This window comes from Emydura macquarii, unplaced genomic scaffold (assembly GCF_026122565.2).
Source record: "Emydura macquarii macquarii isolate MOO-44397 ecotype Brisbane River unplaced genomic scaffold, CSIRO-AGI_Emac_v2 contig_3287, whole genome shotgun sequence".
In the NCBI taxonomy this organism is placed as follows: Eukaryota; Metazoa; Chordata; order Testudines; family Chelidae; genus Emydura; species Emydura macquarii.
Genome location: NW_027133424.1, coordinates 954,463 through 968,628, shown reverse-complemented (window position 1 = coordinate 968,628; position 14,166 = coordinate 954,463). Strand labels below are relative to the sequence as shown.

At 48.2% G+C, this 14,166-nt stretch overlaps 1 protein-coding gene across 1 annotated transcript in view; it reads right to left on the bottom strand.

Annotated features, from left to right (window-relative positions):
* Positions 1-3,437: 3,437 nt before the first annotated feature.
* The window catches only part of DDR2 (discoidin domain receptor tyrosine kinase 2), an 80,299-nt gene continuing 69,570 nt past the window's right edge, over positions 3,438-14,166 (bottom strand). The window contains exons 16-17 of the mRNA XM_067532512.1: positions 13,907-14,056; positions 3,438-11,672 (exon numbers count right to left, since the gene is read on the bottom strand). Of these exons, the coding sequence (XP_067388613.1) occupies positions 11,535-11,672; positions 13,907-14,056 (288 nt within the window). The 3' untranslated portion in view covers positions 3,438-11,534. The remainder of the gene's footprint in view (positions 11,673-13,906; positions 14,057-14,166) is intronic.

The following is a 14,166-nucleotide window of genomic DNA, read 5'->3' as shown; positions in this document are numbered from 1 at the left end:
CTGATTGGCCCTTTCTTCTGAAAAGAGGAGGAGGAACAGGGACCAGACCTGTGATTGCCCTAGCCCCAGGGCTACAGGGTCATTTTCATTCTCTCTCTCTCTAGCCCACTGGATATTTAAGTATTTTATAAAAAGTGGAACAGCTTCAACAGGAGAGATTGGCAGCTCCCCAGTCTCCCTGAACGCCCCGGGATCCAGTGGTTGGGGCACTTGCCTGGAAGGTGCAAGATTTGGGTTCAAAATCCCAGGTCCAAATCAGGCAGAGTGAGGGTTTGAATGTGGGGTGCCCACATCAGGGTGAGTGCTCTGACCAGTGGGACAGTGAGCATGCACTCTCACCCTCTCCTGCTCCTCCATGGGGCTGATATGCCATGGGAATGCCACGGGGATCAGGCCCTTAGTCCATGGGGCATGCTACCAACATGCGGTACCAGGCTCAAGGCTGGTGTAGCCCAGTGTGCCAGCCACCCTGTGGGCACAGACAGTGACCAAACCAAAGACACTGCAAACCATCAGCCCAGACAGCTGCTTTCTCCCTCCTTCCAGTGTCCCTTCCCTCACCCATCTGTCTCCTCTTGTGATCCTAACTTCTTCAAGGCATGGACTGCCTTGTGTGATGTGTTTGTACAGGGCCTGGCCCATGGGGGTCTTGATCCTGGGACATTCAGGCATTTTTGCACTATAAATAACTACTCCATGCACATGAAAGAGAAATCTGGCCTGGGATCTTGTGACCTTTGGCTTTGAATTGGCAGGACTGCCAGTTCCCCCAAAGGAAACCATTCGACCAGGAGCAGCATTGTAGAGACTGCCAGAGAAAGATGTGCATGCGACTGCAGCCGTCTCTAGCCCAGGTCCCCACCTTTTGCATCCTGGTCCCTCCCGCCCAGCAACTTGAGCCTTGGCACTTGCGAGGGGACAAGGTTGGAGGCTGAACTCAGGAGCTTCTGCTCCTGGCTGGCTGGCAGACAAAGGCCACACTCGCATGATTTGTCTACACTGCAGTCTGAGGTATGGCTGTGGACGGGGTAGACATACCCGCACAGCCTTTAATCTAGTGAGCACCGCTAAAGATGGTAATGAAGATGCAGCAGAATAGACCTGGTGTAGGCTAGGACCATGATCAGGACCAGGGTCCCTGGTAGGCTTGTACATACTAATGCATCTGCACTGTTAGTTTTAGCCGTGCTAGCTAGATTAAGGCTAGCGCTAGTATGCCTACCCAAGCAGCAATCAGACAGCCAGCTGTAATGTAGACACACTCATCCCTAAGACCCTGCAGGAGGCAAACTTTGGTCTGTGCTGATGGGATCTAGAGGGTGCTATAGCCAGGCCTCCTCACTCAAAGTAAGGGCAAGCAATGGCTTTTGCTCCCTCCTGCAAAGCACACTGGTCCCTCTGCTGGTCTTAGTCAGCGGAAGCCCCACGTACATACATGCCTTGGGCTATCCTGCAGTTTGCCCAGAAATAACACCGGCAGCAGTGTGGGCTTTATAAAGATGGCTGTTATTTACAATTGATCATTTTACAGAAGTACAATTCAGGGTGTTCGTACAGAGAATAAATAAGGAAGTACAGAAAACTATACATGTGTATCATCATGTCTCCTTGTCAAATACACAGCACTTGTAGAGAGCGGTTTTGGAAGGAGACACAGGAATTAGAGCAAGCACTATGCGTTAGAAATGGAAGATGCTATTTCACACCCTCTGCCCTGGGCTGAGCGATAGCTCACAACACTGTTTCAAAGACATACTTTCTGCAGTGGGGGAGCTCCGGCGACTGGTCTGGCCGGGGGTGGGGCACGGTGCTCATGTGCGGCCCTCAAATTGGCCGGGGCCCTGGGCACGGGCCTCACTGGCCCACATGGTGATCCGCTACTGTTAGGCACCCCTAGAACGCTGGCGCCTACTGTGCCTAATTGGAAATCCGACCCTGTTTGCAGAGATGCCAAGCATGGCCAACTACACCTGGCGTCAATGGGGGCGGCCGACACGCCATCCCTTTGAAAGGCATACTCTTTTTTAATGCGCTCCCCCCCATTGCCCTCCAAGCTGCACAAACGAGCTCTAGGGCCCGATTTCCCACTGCTGTGCACCTTGTCAATATTTACACGTGTGTGTGCAGAACACCGCCGACTCCCAAGAGCTGTATTTCACACTCCCCTTTCCACTTGGTTAGCACTGGTGTGAGTGGCAACACACGGTGCCAGCAGTGCAGATTTGAACCAGCTGCATGCAATAAGCATTTGCTCCATGTTCTGAGAAAGGATTTTTCACCTGGCTGCAAGGAAGCTTAACAATTAATAATAATACCTGCTATATCATACATTTTTCTAGCATCTTTCATCCCCAAGGACAAAAGAGTTTTACAAACATTTTTACAAACTATATATACACACAAGTCACTGAACGGCAGCAAGTTCTGGGGTAGAACGCAGCCAATGTCACAACAATACTACACAATAGTTTAGGCCAGGAAGTGAAGGAGACAATAATCAAGTGAAACTGAAGAGGGAATTTAAGGAGGCAGAATGTTAAGTTTTATCTAGGAGAGAGACAAGGTGGGTGAGGTATCTCTATAACCACCTCACCTTGTGTCTCTGATATCCTGGGACTGACACGTCTACAACTACACTGCGCACGAGATTTAGCTCTGACATCAAATCCAGAGCTCCCTTTTATTTTCCTCCATGTAAATGAACCAACCTTGCTGGGGATGACACAACTGTTTCAATTTGGGGTCCAATCCTGTTGCCATGGAGTTTTGCCATTGACTTCAATGGCCAAGATTTGTTATAAAAAGGGGCCTACAGTTAGCATCTTAAATCCATATCCAGGTGCCTAAAGAAGTGGCCTGATTTTGAGAAGTCCCACATGGCAGCCAGCAGTCCCACTGATCAGTGATTGCTGCTGGGTCCTTGACACTTTGGGAGGAGGGGAAAAAAGAGAAGAAATCCAGCCACTTCTTTAGGTGCCCCGGTATGGATGTAGGAACCCAAGCGTGAGCAGCCATTTTTAAAAAATCTTGGCCCATAAGTTCTGATTTGGGTTTAATGTTTGCTCCTTCATGGCTGCTGCTGCCGAGCCCAGAGCACTGCTTGGACTAGGTCAGCCTGACCCAGAGGGTCTGCTTGATTTCATATTAATCTCTCATAAGTAGCTCAGTGTAGTATTGATCCTGTAACAAGTTCATGGCTACTCAGAACAAGACTGTTGCCTTCATGGTCTCCTGGAGCCTGATGGCAACAGAAATCAGACCCTACCATTTGCAGAGGGTGGAGGAGGAAAAAACAAACTCCCTGCTATTGGAGCTACTGGAGAGTCTCCATTAACTTTCAGCAGTGAGACCTCTATGACACACAGTTCTGATTCTAGCAGCAGAAGGCAATGGCGCCACATACATGCAAGGAAGTTCATTAGGATACTTATTTAGAATCAAGACATTCCCCAGGAGTTTAAAGATGACCAAGGTCAGTTTGGGGGCAGAAGTAACTGGACAATGTCCGAATTAACTGCTTTAAACTTTATCCGTTCTCTAGAAGAGTTGGTCTGAGCTGTGAGAGAAACACCAGAGGGAAAACGTGTCATTTCGTTTGCCAGCATCGTACTGGTGTGGTTGGGAACAACTGCACACATCTACATCCCTGCATCTTGGCATGGGACCAGACCTGGCTCTGACAGTGAATCTAGCATTTGAAGCAGTTGCAAAGGTTTGAATTGTACATCACATGGTCACAGCCCCTGAGAGTTTGAGATCCTCTGCGGTCAGAATTTTTCAGTTCTGTTGGCCAACTTTGCTCTTGAATACAGAACAGCGGATTAGCTTTTTTTTCCCCAAAACTGGACCAAAAAAAGCCCTGCTTGACTTTCGAAAAACATGAAAGGCGTGATCAAAAGGTGATCAGAAAGGCATGAACTGAACTTAATTTCAGTGTAAGTTTGTGTGAATACCAGCCCAAGATCAGGTCTGCTGTCCTTGCCTTCAAGTCCCCTCGTTACTCTGCCTTCACCTAGTCATCTGAGCTGGGCCTGGTTGTCCTGGGGACAACCATCGCTGTGTGTGGTCATTGCACGCCTGCCAAGTGAGTGGTAAGTGGAAGAACAATGCTACCAGAACAGAGGGGAAACATTTCACATGTCCTGTGCACAGAGGCATACAAGCACACCAGATTTCAGCCATATGGACTTAAATAGAGGGGGAAGAGTGTCCCACAGGCAGCTGGAGCACTCTTTTGTGGGACCTTATTGCCACTTGCTGACAAGTGCAAGTACTCCCACGCCACTCTCCTGCCATATTTCTCCTAGGCCTTGTCTAGACAGACTTGGAGCCATTTTTTAACCACGTGTTGTTAAACCAAGGCCACTGGCTTGTGTTCCAGGGGGAAGTGGAAGATTAAAGTAATCTCCGCCGGGAATTTCTCCAGTCCATGTCCAAAATTGCTCATGATCATATGCGGACAGGGTCCCTGCCCCACAGAGCTCACACACAGCTGTCTAGGTCCTGGGCTAGGCCTGAGGAGTTCCCAGGGCAGCTCAGGAGCTCGATGCAAAGGTGGCTGGAGTCAGTGAGTGCTGAACTGTCCCTAGACACCACCCAGAGCACCCCTGCCTGGAGAGATGGGCTCAGCTCTGCCAGGCTATTTAGCAGAAATAGAGGAGGCCACTAAACTGAAAAGACATCGCATGGACACAGATATGAGGTGGCATGAACTGCCTGCCAACTACTAACTGGGAGCACTAGGAAGAAACTTCCTCTATAGGCCCCAACACCTTCTTTTAATCACACCTGCTGATACAGCTGTTGCCTCAGTTTCCCTTACAGCTCTGCCTTGAGTTCTCTCTCACCTGGTTAGATAGTTTAACTTAGCTCTGCTTCTAAGTTAGGAAAATACCAGCCTTTCTAGGGCAAACATGTGCAGCAAGAGTCCAAAAACCAAGCAGTCCAGTGAGCCAACTGCACCCTCATGGGCCACAGCCTTCCTGCAGGTCTTAGCTATCTCCTACTCTACACAGGGAACAAGGGGAGACTCTCTCCCAGCCTGGCCCACACAGCCCTCCACAGAAGCCTGAGAGGAAACAGATGCTCAGCCTAGGCTTCCCTCAAGCCCTGCACCAGCATCCAGCATCGCTTCCTTCACACAGGGAAAAGCTCTCCGAACAAACTCCCAGGGAAATGAACTCGCTTGTCCTGGGGTTTCTCCCCCCAGCCTCTCCCTAGAGGCACCACTCCGTCCCAGAGAGGCACCAGCCACGTTTGTGTTCTCCAGGTCTCTTTCTTCCTCTCTGTAGAAAGCCCCACAAAAAGTATATATTAAGGCCAGAAGGGATGACTGTGAACATCTGCTCCAACCCCCCACACAACACAACCCACTCCCCCCCAGGCAATACAGAATTCTTATTTCCCTTTCCCAGCATGCCCTGCAGCCCCAACTACAATTCCCATGTGCCTCCCCCCGAATGCCAGTCCCACAATACCTATGTTCTTGAAAAGGGCTGTGCCAAACCATCAGTCCACTGTGCACGGGGCCAGAGCCTCTTACTAAAGGTTGCTTCTCCCACTCCAGAGTTCCTTGCACCTTCCTCTGACGCAGCTGGCACTGCCCCGACTGGAGACAGGATCCTGAACTAGATGGATCCTGTCCTGCTCCAGTCTCCCCAGTCCCAGGTTAGTGCCCTAAACACTGGCCCATCCCTCCTCTGCCTGCCCTGCCTTCTTCCTGACACTGATCTCTCCTCCGCCACCTTTCCTTTGGTCAAGCTGAGATCCTGCCTCCATTGTACCCATCTCTCCTCTTTCCCTTTCCCTCCATCTCATCTGTCCAGCCACTCTCACCAGAGGACCTTTTTGCACATGCCTGTTGCCTCCAGCGCCCCTTTGTCCCACTGTTGCCCTCCCCAACTCCTTCATGGGATGATTCTCCAGGGCTGACAGGTCCTAGCACTTACTACATTCACCTCCAGAGGGCTTGTTCTTGGCCCAGATGCTGTCCTGTGCACTGAATCCCTTCGCTACTTTCCCAAGAGTCACATGCAGGAAGAGATCTCAGGGTCTCTTGCTCCCGATGTGAGTGCATCTCACTAGAATGACTGGGTTTGATTTGTGGACCTGAAGCCGCTGGAGGAATTTGCTCAGTGACGTGATAGCAGGCACTGACTTAAAAGCAATGTTTACAAATCTTGCCTAGTCCTGAGTTACTTAGAGCTGAAGCCCAGCTACACTAGGGCAAAGCAGAGTTGACAGTTCAGGCCTCTGCACCATTTAAATGATGGAAATGAGGCTCTAATACGGGTTAGTGGGCCAGTGGGGATGGGGAGAATCCTCTGATCCCGAAGAAATTCTCCGGATTTCATTTTGTATTCCTAATCCCCATTGTATGTCTCTGGCTTCCCTCTTGAATAAGTCACTTCAACTGTAAGCTGCAGGTCACTTAAGACCAGAGCTGAGAGTAAAATGAGGTATGGCCACAAAGTAGGCGAGATCTGGAGCCTGGGCTGTAAGGTCAGAGGAGGTGATCCTGGCGTTAAGGTGGAAACAATGCCTGAGCGCATGTGCAGTAAAAGGTCAAGGGACTGGACTTGGGGCTGCTTCTCCTGGTAGTGAAGGATGAGGCAATGTTTGATGGCGAGCATGCTCAGCAGTAAAACTAGAGAAGACAAAAGAAAGCTCAGCGAGGGCAGTAGACGATCAGCAGGCAGAAGTCAGTCAGGAGCCTGCGAGCAGAGCGTGCTAGAGAGAGAGAGAGAGAGAGAGAGAGAGAATTTCAAAAGGGACGTTCTAAACTGACAGGTCACCAGAGCAGCACAATAAATAGGGTAAGCCTGTTAGTTTCAATTAGCATGAGTCCAGTTTAGTCCAAGTGTATGGATGTGTGTGTGCTTTAACTGTCATTTGCCTCTGTAAAGCATAAAGTGTAAGTTAAGAACTGTGGTCAATGATCTGTCACCGACTGGCTATCCATGGAAGAGCACATCCTCTAGAGTGATTTAGACTGTATGCTACTGCGGGTTAGATTCCCTTTAACATGCAATAAGGGATTTGTGTCTGATTTTTATTCTTAGAATACACTGTAGTAGGGATTATTAGTAACATTAATAAAAGATACTTCGTTTAGGAAAAATACTACTGCCTGTGTCAATCGTTTTATGGAAAGGTTATATCCGTGTCCTTTCATGTTTTCCTTAACTGCCCCAGAAACCCATAACTCGGGAGGCACAGAGTAAGGGGGCAATAAGCAGGTTATTCTAGGAGTGCCCCAATCCAATTTTCAGGGTAACACCTCCATTCCCTAGTCTAGGAAGGGACCTGCCTATGTTACCTGACCAATCAAATCATGTTAGAGTCCCATTTGGCTACAACCACATTTAAGCTGTGCTTAAGCGTGATTTTTAAACATCATTTTAAAACCGTTTCATGGGAGAGAGTTAAACACCTTTTAGAATGACTAAAGCTTTGCCATTTGCTGTAAACTCCCCAAGACTGGAAGTGCTTTGTGCACAGGGACTGATGTTATAGCCATGGGGCCTGGGACCACAGATTTCACTTTTAACAGGAAATAAAAGTGCCCAGAAACTTTTCTGTCTTTTTGTATTTCAGGGGATACACAGATGACAAATTCAGCTCTGGATTCAGTTTTAATTTTTTTCCCTATCATTTCTTTGAAGGGACTTGCTATTTGTATGGGGGAAATAAATGGAATATTGCTCCGAGCGCTCTTCTGTGTATGGGCTCATAACTGGTCTCCTCACATCAGCACCCACAGCAGCCAGTCTACACTAGCTGAGAATACGTCGCCACTAGCTGGTGCTTGGAATGCACTAAGCTTGCAACAGCTTGGGAATGCACACAGCAGCCAACCCAAGTGGTGGTTCTATGAGCAGTTTGCAGTGCCTGGCCTGAAGCTGTTAGCTCAGCATGGCGATACGGGGTCTCTGTGCAGTTAGGAATGCACAAACATTGAACCTACCCAGATTCAGACCTGCCTCCCAACTCCACCCCATAACGCATGATGTCACTCAGAAATTACCCACACACCCTCACTCCCAGCAACATTGCGTGATGCTGGCAGAGCAGGTGCCAGCTCATGTCAAGGGCCCAGGCCTCACCGAACACTGACAAATGCAGAACTGGAAACTCGTCTGGCTTGCCTGGGTTTTAGTATGGTTACAAGAGGCATTAGATTTAGAGCCATGTGTTTAGATTTTATGAAATGCCTGTGAGTTGCTGCATGCGTTATCCCCAGGTGTAATATCTGTATCCCATGTTATAAGGTAATATTGCAGTGCTGGCTTTCTAGCTATAAAAGTGTTTGCTGTGAAATTGGAAACCACCCCCCCCCAGTCAGGAGAGAAGCATTACCAAGTGTGAAATACTAGTTTACCACATGAGTGAAGTGATTATTCCCCTCTATTCGGCATTGGTGAGGCCACATTTGGAGTATTGTGTCCAGTTTTGGGCCCTCCACTACAAAAAGGATGTGGACCAGTTGGAGAGAGTCCAGCGGAGGGCAACAAAAATGATTAGGGGGCTGGAGCACAAGACTTCTGAGGAGAGACTGAGGGAACTAGGCTTGTTTAGTCTGCAGAAGAGAAGAATGGGGGCGGATTTGATAGCAGCCTTTAACTACCTGAAAGGGGGTTCCGGGGAGGATGGAGCTAGGCTGTTCTCAGTGGTGGGAGATGACAGAACAAGGAGCAATGGTCACAAGTTGCAGTGGGGGAGGTCTAGATTGGATATTAGGAAAAACCTTTTCCCTAGGATGGTGGTGAAGCACTGGAATGGGTTACCTAGGGAGGTGGTAGAATCTCCATCCTTCGAGGTTTTTAAGCTGAGGCTTGACAAAGTCCTGGCTGGGATGATTTAGTTGGGGTTGATCCTGCTTTAAGCAGGGAGTTGGACTAGATGACCTCCTGAGGTCCCTTCCGACCCTAATCTTCTTTGATTCTATGTAGTGTCATCTCCGGCCCAACAAAAGAAGGCCTACAGACACCAGACAAGCCACCGTGGAACAGCAGTGGACAAAAGACTTTGTTGATTGCTCCTGCCACACCCATGAAGAGGGGACGTGCACAAATGCATTTCCCATCAGTTTAAACTCAGGGGTGAATTGAATAAAAATGCTGTTTGGAATCTGAGAGGCAAAAAGGTTTCTAAACATAAGCAAAGTTCCCCAGCTGTTTAGGATGGGTTGGACCTAAAGAATATATAAAGCTTGCATCTTATAGCAGCAGCTATCATCTTTTGGACCCAAGATTGTGTCTCATTTGTGTGTGTACATTTATCTTCTTCACCCTTGTAAATAACTCTTATTTTTTTAATAAACCTTTAGTTAGTTTATTACAAGGATTAGCTACAAGGATTGTCTTTGGTGAGCCAACTAGGGTGCAGCTGACCTGGGATAAGTGATTGATAATTTGGGAGAGGGAGTATTCTGAATATTGCTGTGATTTTTGGTGTAAAGGACCATCTATCACAAAGCAGCTTGCCTGGGTGGCAAGATAGACTAGAGTGCCCAAGGGGACGGTCTGTGACTCCATGTTAAGGCTGTTATAGTGCTTGAGGAGCTCACGCTTGTTACTTGGTTGGTGAAATCTAAGTACAGAACTCACAGCTAGTTTGGGGTTTGTGCCCTATTTCTTAACAGTCTGCCCTGAGCTTGGCACTCACGGTCATGAGCCATTGCAGACAGCTTGACAATTGGTACAACTACAATTGCAAGTCTTGCTGTGTAGCAACAGCCAACATGGATAGAGTTGCCATGTCAACATGCCAGCTGCTGTCAGGACAACAACTTGGAGTGAGACAACCAACTATTTCATCCAGCCCATGTCCCTGCAATAGTTTGCTCACTTAGGGTAGGCAAGCGCCCGTATATACATGCCCTATCAATGCTAGGTTATAGTACATGAGAAGCAGTGCTATGTGTTTGTGTGAGCATGTCAAACCAATTGTGTTCTCTGTTGAATTTCAAGGGCTGGTGTGTATACAAATAACAGGCTTCCTTGTAGGAAGCAGAGGTGTATTCCAAACTCTAAGGGCCACACTTTCAGGTGCAGCCAAAATGTTGCACGTTCATTGCCTCAGCAAACCCCTTTGGGTCCATCAACTGGAAACTGACAGAACTAAGCAGAGCCAGGACGGACTCTGCCCAAATCGTTCATGCAGCAGGCAGATCTGAGGGATGCCAGGGGAGCACATTCCTTCTAGAAGCTCCACCCACAGACTTTTGGCTGGGAATCGTGTCAGATCACAGCGGGGGGGTCAGACCGAGCCCTACAATAGAACATGATATGGGAAGGGAGCTTGTGTGTCAAGACACAGTGGGTGGGAGAGGAACAATCATCAGTGGCAATTCCAGGCAATGTATTCCCAGTAAGCCAGGCGATTATGGTGCTGCAGGTTACTAAAGCTCCTGCAGGCAGGAGTGATATGAGCAGCAGCCCTCGGTGCTAGCAGCTGTCCAGAGCAGTGCTACAACCTTTCCTTTGCTGATTGCAGCTAAAGAAGGTGGGTTTATACATGGGAAAGGAAGTGGGGGATTATAGGCATTTACCCTGCAAAATGAAACGTCTGTTCTGAACTCACTCTCTCAGACGGATTCTCAGGAAATGCAGAGCTAGCACCTACCCCATTGAGGTGGTAGCTGTAGGATTTCCCTACCTTGGAAGCATGAACAGCAGATGGAGAATGCCTCTCTCAGGGACACGAGGCCCTCTTGAGAGGCCGTGGCTGGGTGAGAAGAGGGAACCGCTGCTGTCCTCGAGCTGGGTGGCCTGTCTTTCCTCATGGGTCCTGCAGCAGGTGCAAGTAAACCATGCGCTCCTGAGAAAGCAATGCCCCCTTTGCAGGGGGATGTTCCCCTGCAAGCAGATTGCACATGGCAGCCCAGTTGGTGGCACACCATACTGCACACTGTGTTTGGGCTTTTCCCTCTCTAATGGGCTGGCCAGGAGGCATCCTAACCAGGTGAATGCTAAGTCCGTTGAGCTTGTCTGAAGCCTAGAAGTGTCCAGACAGGCTCAGCTGTCACTTGGTAATTGCACAGCCCCCTCTGCTCTAGTGGCAACTCCTACATCACTGCATTCCCTGGATCAGGCACATCCCCCAAATGTTCTCCTATTACCAGGCACTTTCCCAGGGTGTGCGGCTGTCCAAGGGGGCATTTCCAGCACATTCTCCCTGCACCGGGAGCATCCTTCTGGGGAACATGGACCTTACATTTCCCCTTTCAAAAGGAGAAACCAGAATCCGCTTTGATTGAATCCACTGATAAGGGTTATCAATAGATGCAACGTGTTCCAGTTTGTTTCACCCTGGGTCGTTCCAGGGTTCGTGTGGCATGTGAGCTAGGGATATGATCTCATCTAGACTTGGTTCCTTCTCCCTTCCCCCCGCTTACGGTGGTTGTTCAACATGTAGTAGAATAAGCTGCACTGCCCAGGTTTTGTTGCGAGTCCAGATGAAGTGGCTACAGTTTTTAAAGATGGGCCTTCTGGGGTGGGATAAAGACCAGGATGTGTGAGGGAAGCAAAATGTCACTCTTCGCTGGCTGGTTCTTGGAGGAGGCGGTGGATTTCCTGGAAGGAGGGGCGATCTTTCGTGTCTCGCCTCCAGCAGCTGAGCATTAGCTTATAGACAGGATCGGGGCAGAGAGCGGGCTGGGGAAGGTACGTCTTCAAAACAAAAGAGAGAGTTAGTGGCATACTTAGACAGCCTGGAAGAAGAGCAAACGCACCCAGGGAACTTGATTTCTCATTATGGAGGGGCCCGTGCCCCAGTGTAATAAAACAAAGCCAAAGGCCCCAGACTTACTGTCAACTGCTAAAGAAAGGGAACATTGGATGCAGGGGACCCTCTGAGCACTGAGAGCAGCCAAAGCAACTGGGATCGTGCGAGGGCTCGATCCTGCGCAGTGCAGAGGGTTCTGACCCAATCCAGCAACAGGCCTCAAACACAGGAAGCACGAGCCACCAAAAGCAGCTAGAGTGCAACAGTGATGGAGTCCTCTGCTCCCAGCCTGTTTAATCTCTGGCTCACACTTTAGCTCAGGCTGGGTCCGGCTTCCCAGCGCTGCAGGGAAAGATTACATCGAATGGAAAAGTTTGTACTGGAATTTAAAAAAAATACAGTGGAAGCAACTCTGCAAATGGAGCTGCAGTAGGAACTCGTGAGCTAAGGTCTGAACCTCCAATTCCATTATAATTCTGATACTCACAACACCCCACCCCCATGGTAATTTCACCAAACCTTAACCCAGCTGCCGGAAATTAGCATAAAATGTATGCAGCTGCAGGCAACAAAGAGAGCTGGTTAGAAAATGGCATTTCCATTCTGCAGGAAATTCCAACGGTTCAATATTTGTTTTCTTTCCAAATCAGAGTAAAAATCTCAATTTTCCAAGGGACGGAAATTCCAAAACATTGTTGATTCAGAAATATCAAAATGTTTTGTTTCAATAAAGGTAAACTTTCATTTTAATAATGTCAAAACAATATAAAATATTAAATGTATTATATTTAATGGCAAATACATAGTATCATATATTAAAATTAATATTTTAATGCAACATAAATGTCAAAACAGTAACGTTAATGTCAAAATGTTTTGTTTCATTGAAATTAAATGAGAAAGTTGAAATGCTTCACTTAAGAGATTTTTCCAGTGAAAATTTCATCAAAATCAACACGTTCATGTGAAAAGTTCTGATTTTAATGAAACTGCATTTTCCAAAGGAAACCAATCCATCAAAACATTTCCAGCCACCTCTAGCAACAAAATTTCACCCAAAAGACGTTTGCCTGAATCTGAAGAGAGGCTAAAACAGTGACTGTGATGGGTGTGAATCATGCTGGAAATACTCAGCAATGCATGTCATGCCAACAGGTGTTTCCATCTCCAAGCCATCGCTGTGCATGTTAGGTGGGAATGACACCCAGTGAATGCAGACAGAGCATATTAGCAGTGCCACACGACACAGGATATGGGATTTGGGGACAGTACACCTCATTAGGTGTCTAGTGATACTCCGCTACCGCAGACCAGAAACTAAGGGTGTACTTTTTTTTTGGGGGGGGGACAGTGAAGGTGATTAACCAATGGAACAATTGACTAAAGATTGTGGTGGATTCTCCATCACTGACCATTTTAAAATCAAGACTGGATCTTTTCCTGATAGATCTGCTCTACGAATTATCATGGGGAAGATCTCTGGCCTGTGATATACAGGTGGTCAGATTAGATGATCACAGTGGCCCCTTTTGGCCTTGGAATCTATGAAAAACTAGACTGCCTGTGGAAAGCCCTTTGCAATGCAGACTGCGATAGCCCCAAGAGGGCAGGAACCAGTGGAGTTTCTGTTGCAAACAGGGCTAAGGGACCTAATGGGTGGGAGCTGCCCAGGTTGTCTAGGAAATTGTGCTCTTGATTTTGAAAGTAACTGACAATGTAACCTGTGTGTTCTGGAAGTAGGGTGACCAGATGCCCCCCATCCCAATTTTTCACCCTTGCTCTCTGGTCACCCTAGCGGGAAGGGTCACACGTCCTCAATGTTCCTGGACACTCTCAAAGAACCAGGCACAGAGAGGGCTCCCAGAGCTGCAGGCACCACACTAGCCTTTCCATGCTCTCCTTTTTCCATCTTTAAAGCGACACCAACCTTGATGCTGAATTTTCAGCCTCTCTAACGTTGTATTTCTGTTTATATAGGAAATTACAAGTTTATGGAGCTCTTCCTGGAAAGGTTTTGATGGAGATTGCACTTTCAAGCTTAATTTTTCCTTAACCAAGCTTTTTGTAGGCTGGTTACATTAAGTGAGTGCCCCAATGCCCCCACTCCACATACCCCCACCCTGAATTAATTATTTTCCCTGTCCCTTCTTTGGATGCATTTCCCCACCGCTTTTCCTACCTGCCGCCCCTGATCCCTGAAGAATTCTCCGGTATTCTCAATGACCTGTTCATCTGACAGCTGGGAATATGGCTGCTCTCGGCAAAAAGTAAAGGTCTCCCATAGCGTCACCCCAAAGGCCCAGACATCACTGGCTGTCGTGAATTTGCCCTGTGGGAGAAAGCAGAGATAGGAATCTGAAGATTACAGATGTGCGCACACAGCGTCCCAATAGCCAATCCCTCCTCCCTCTTCTCCGATAAAATATTCAGCTGGCAACA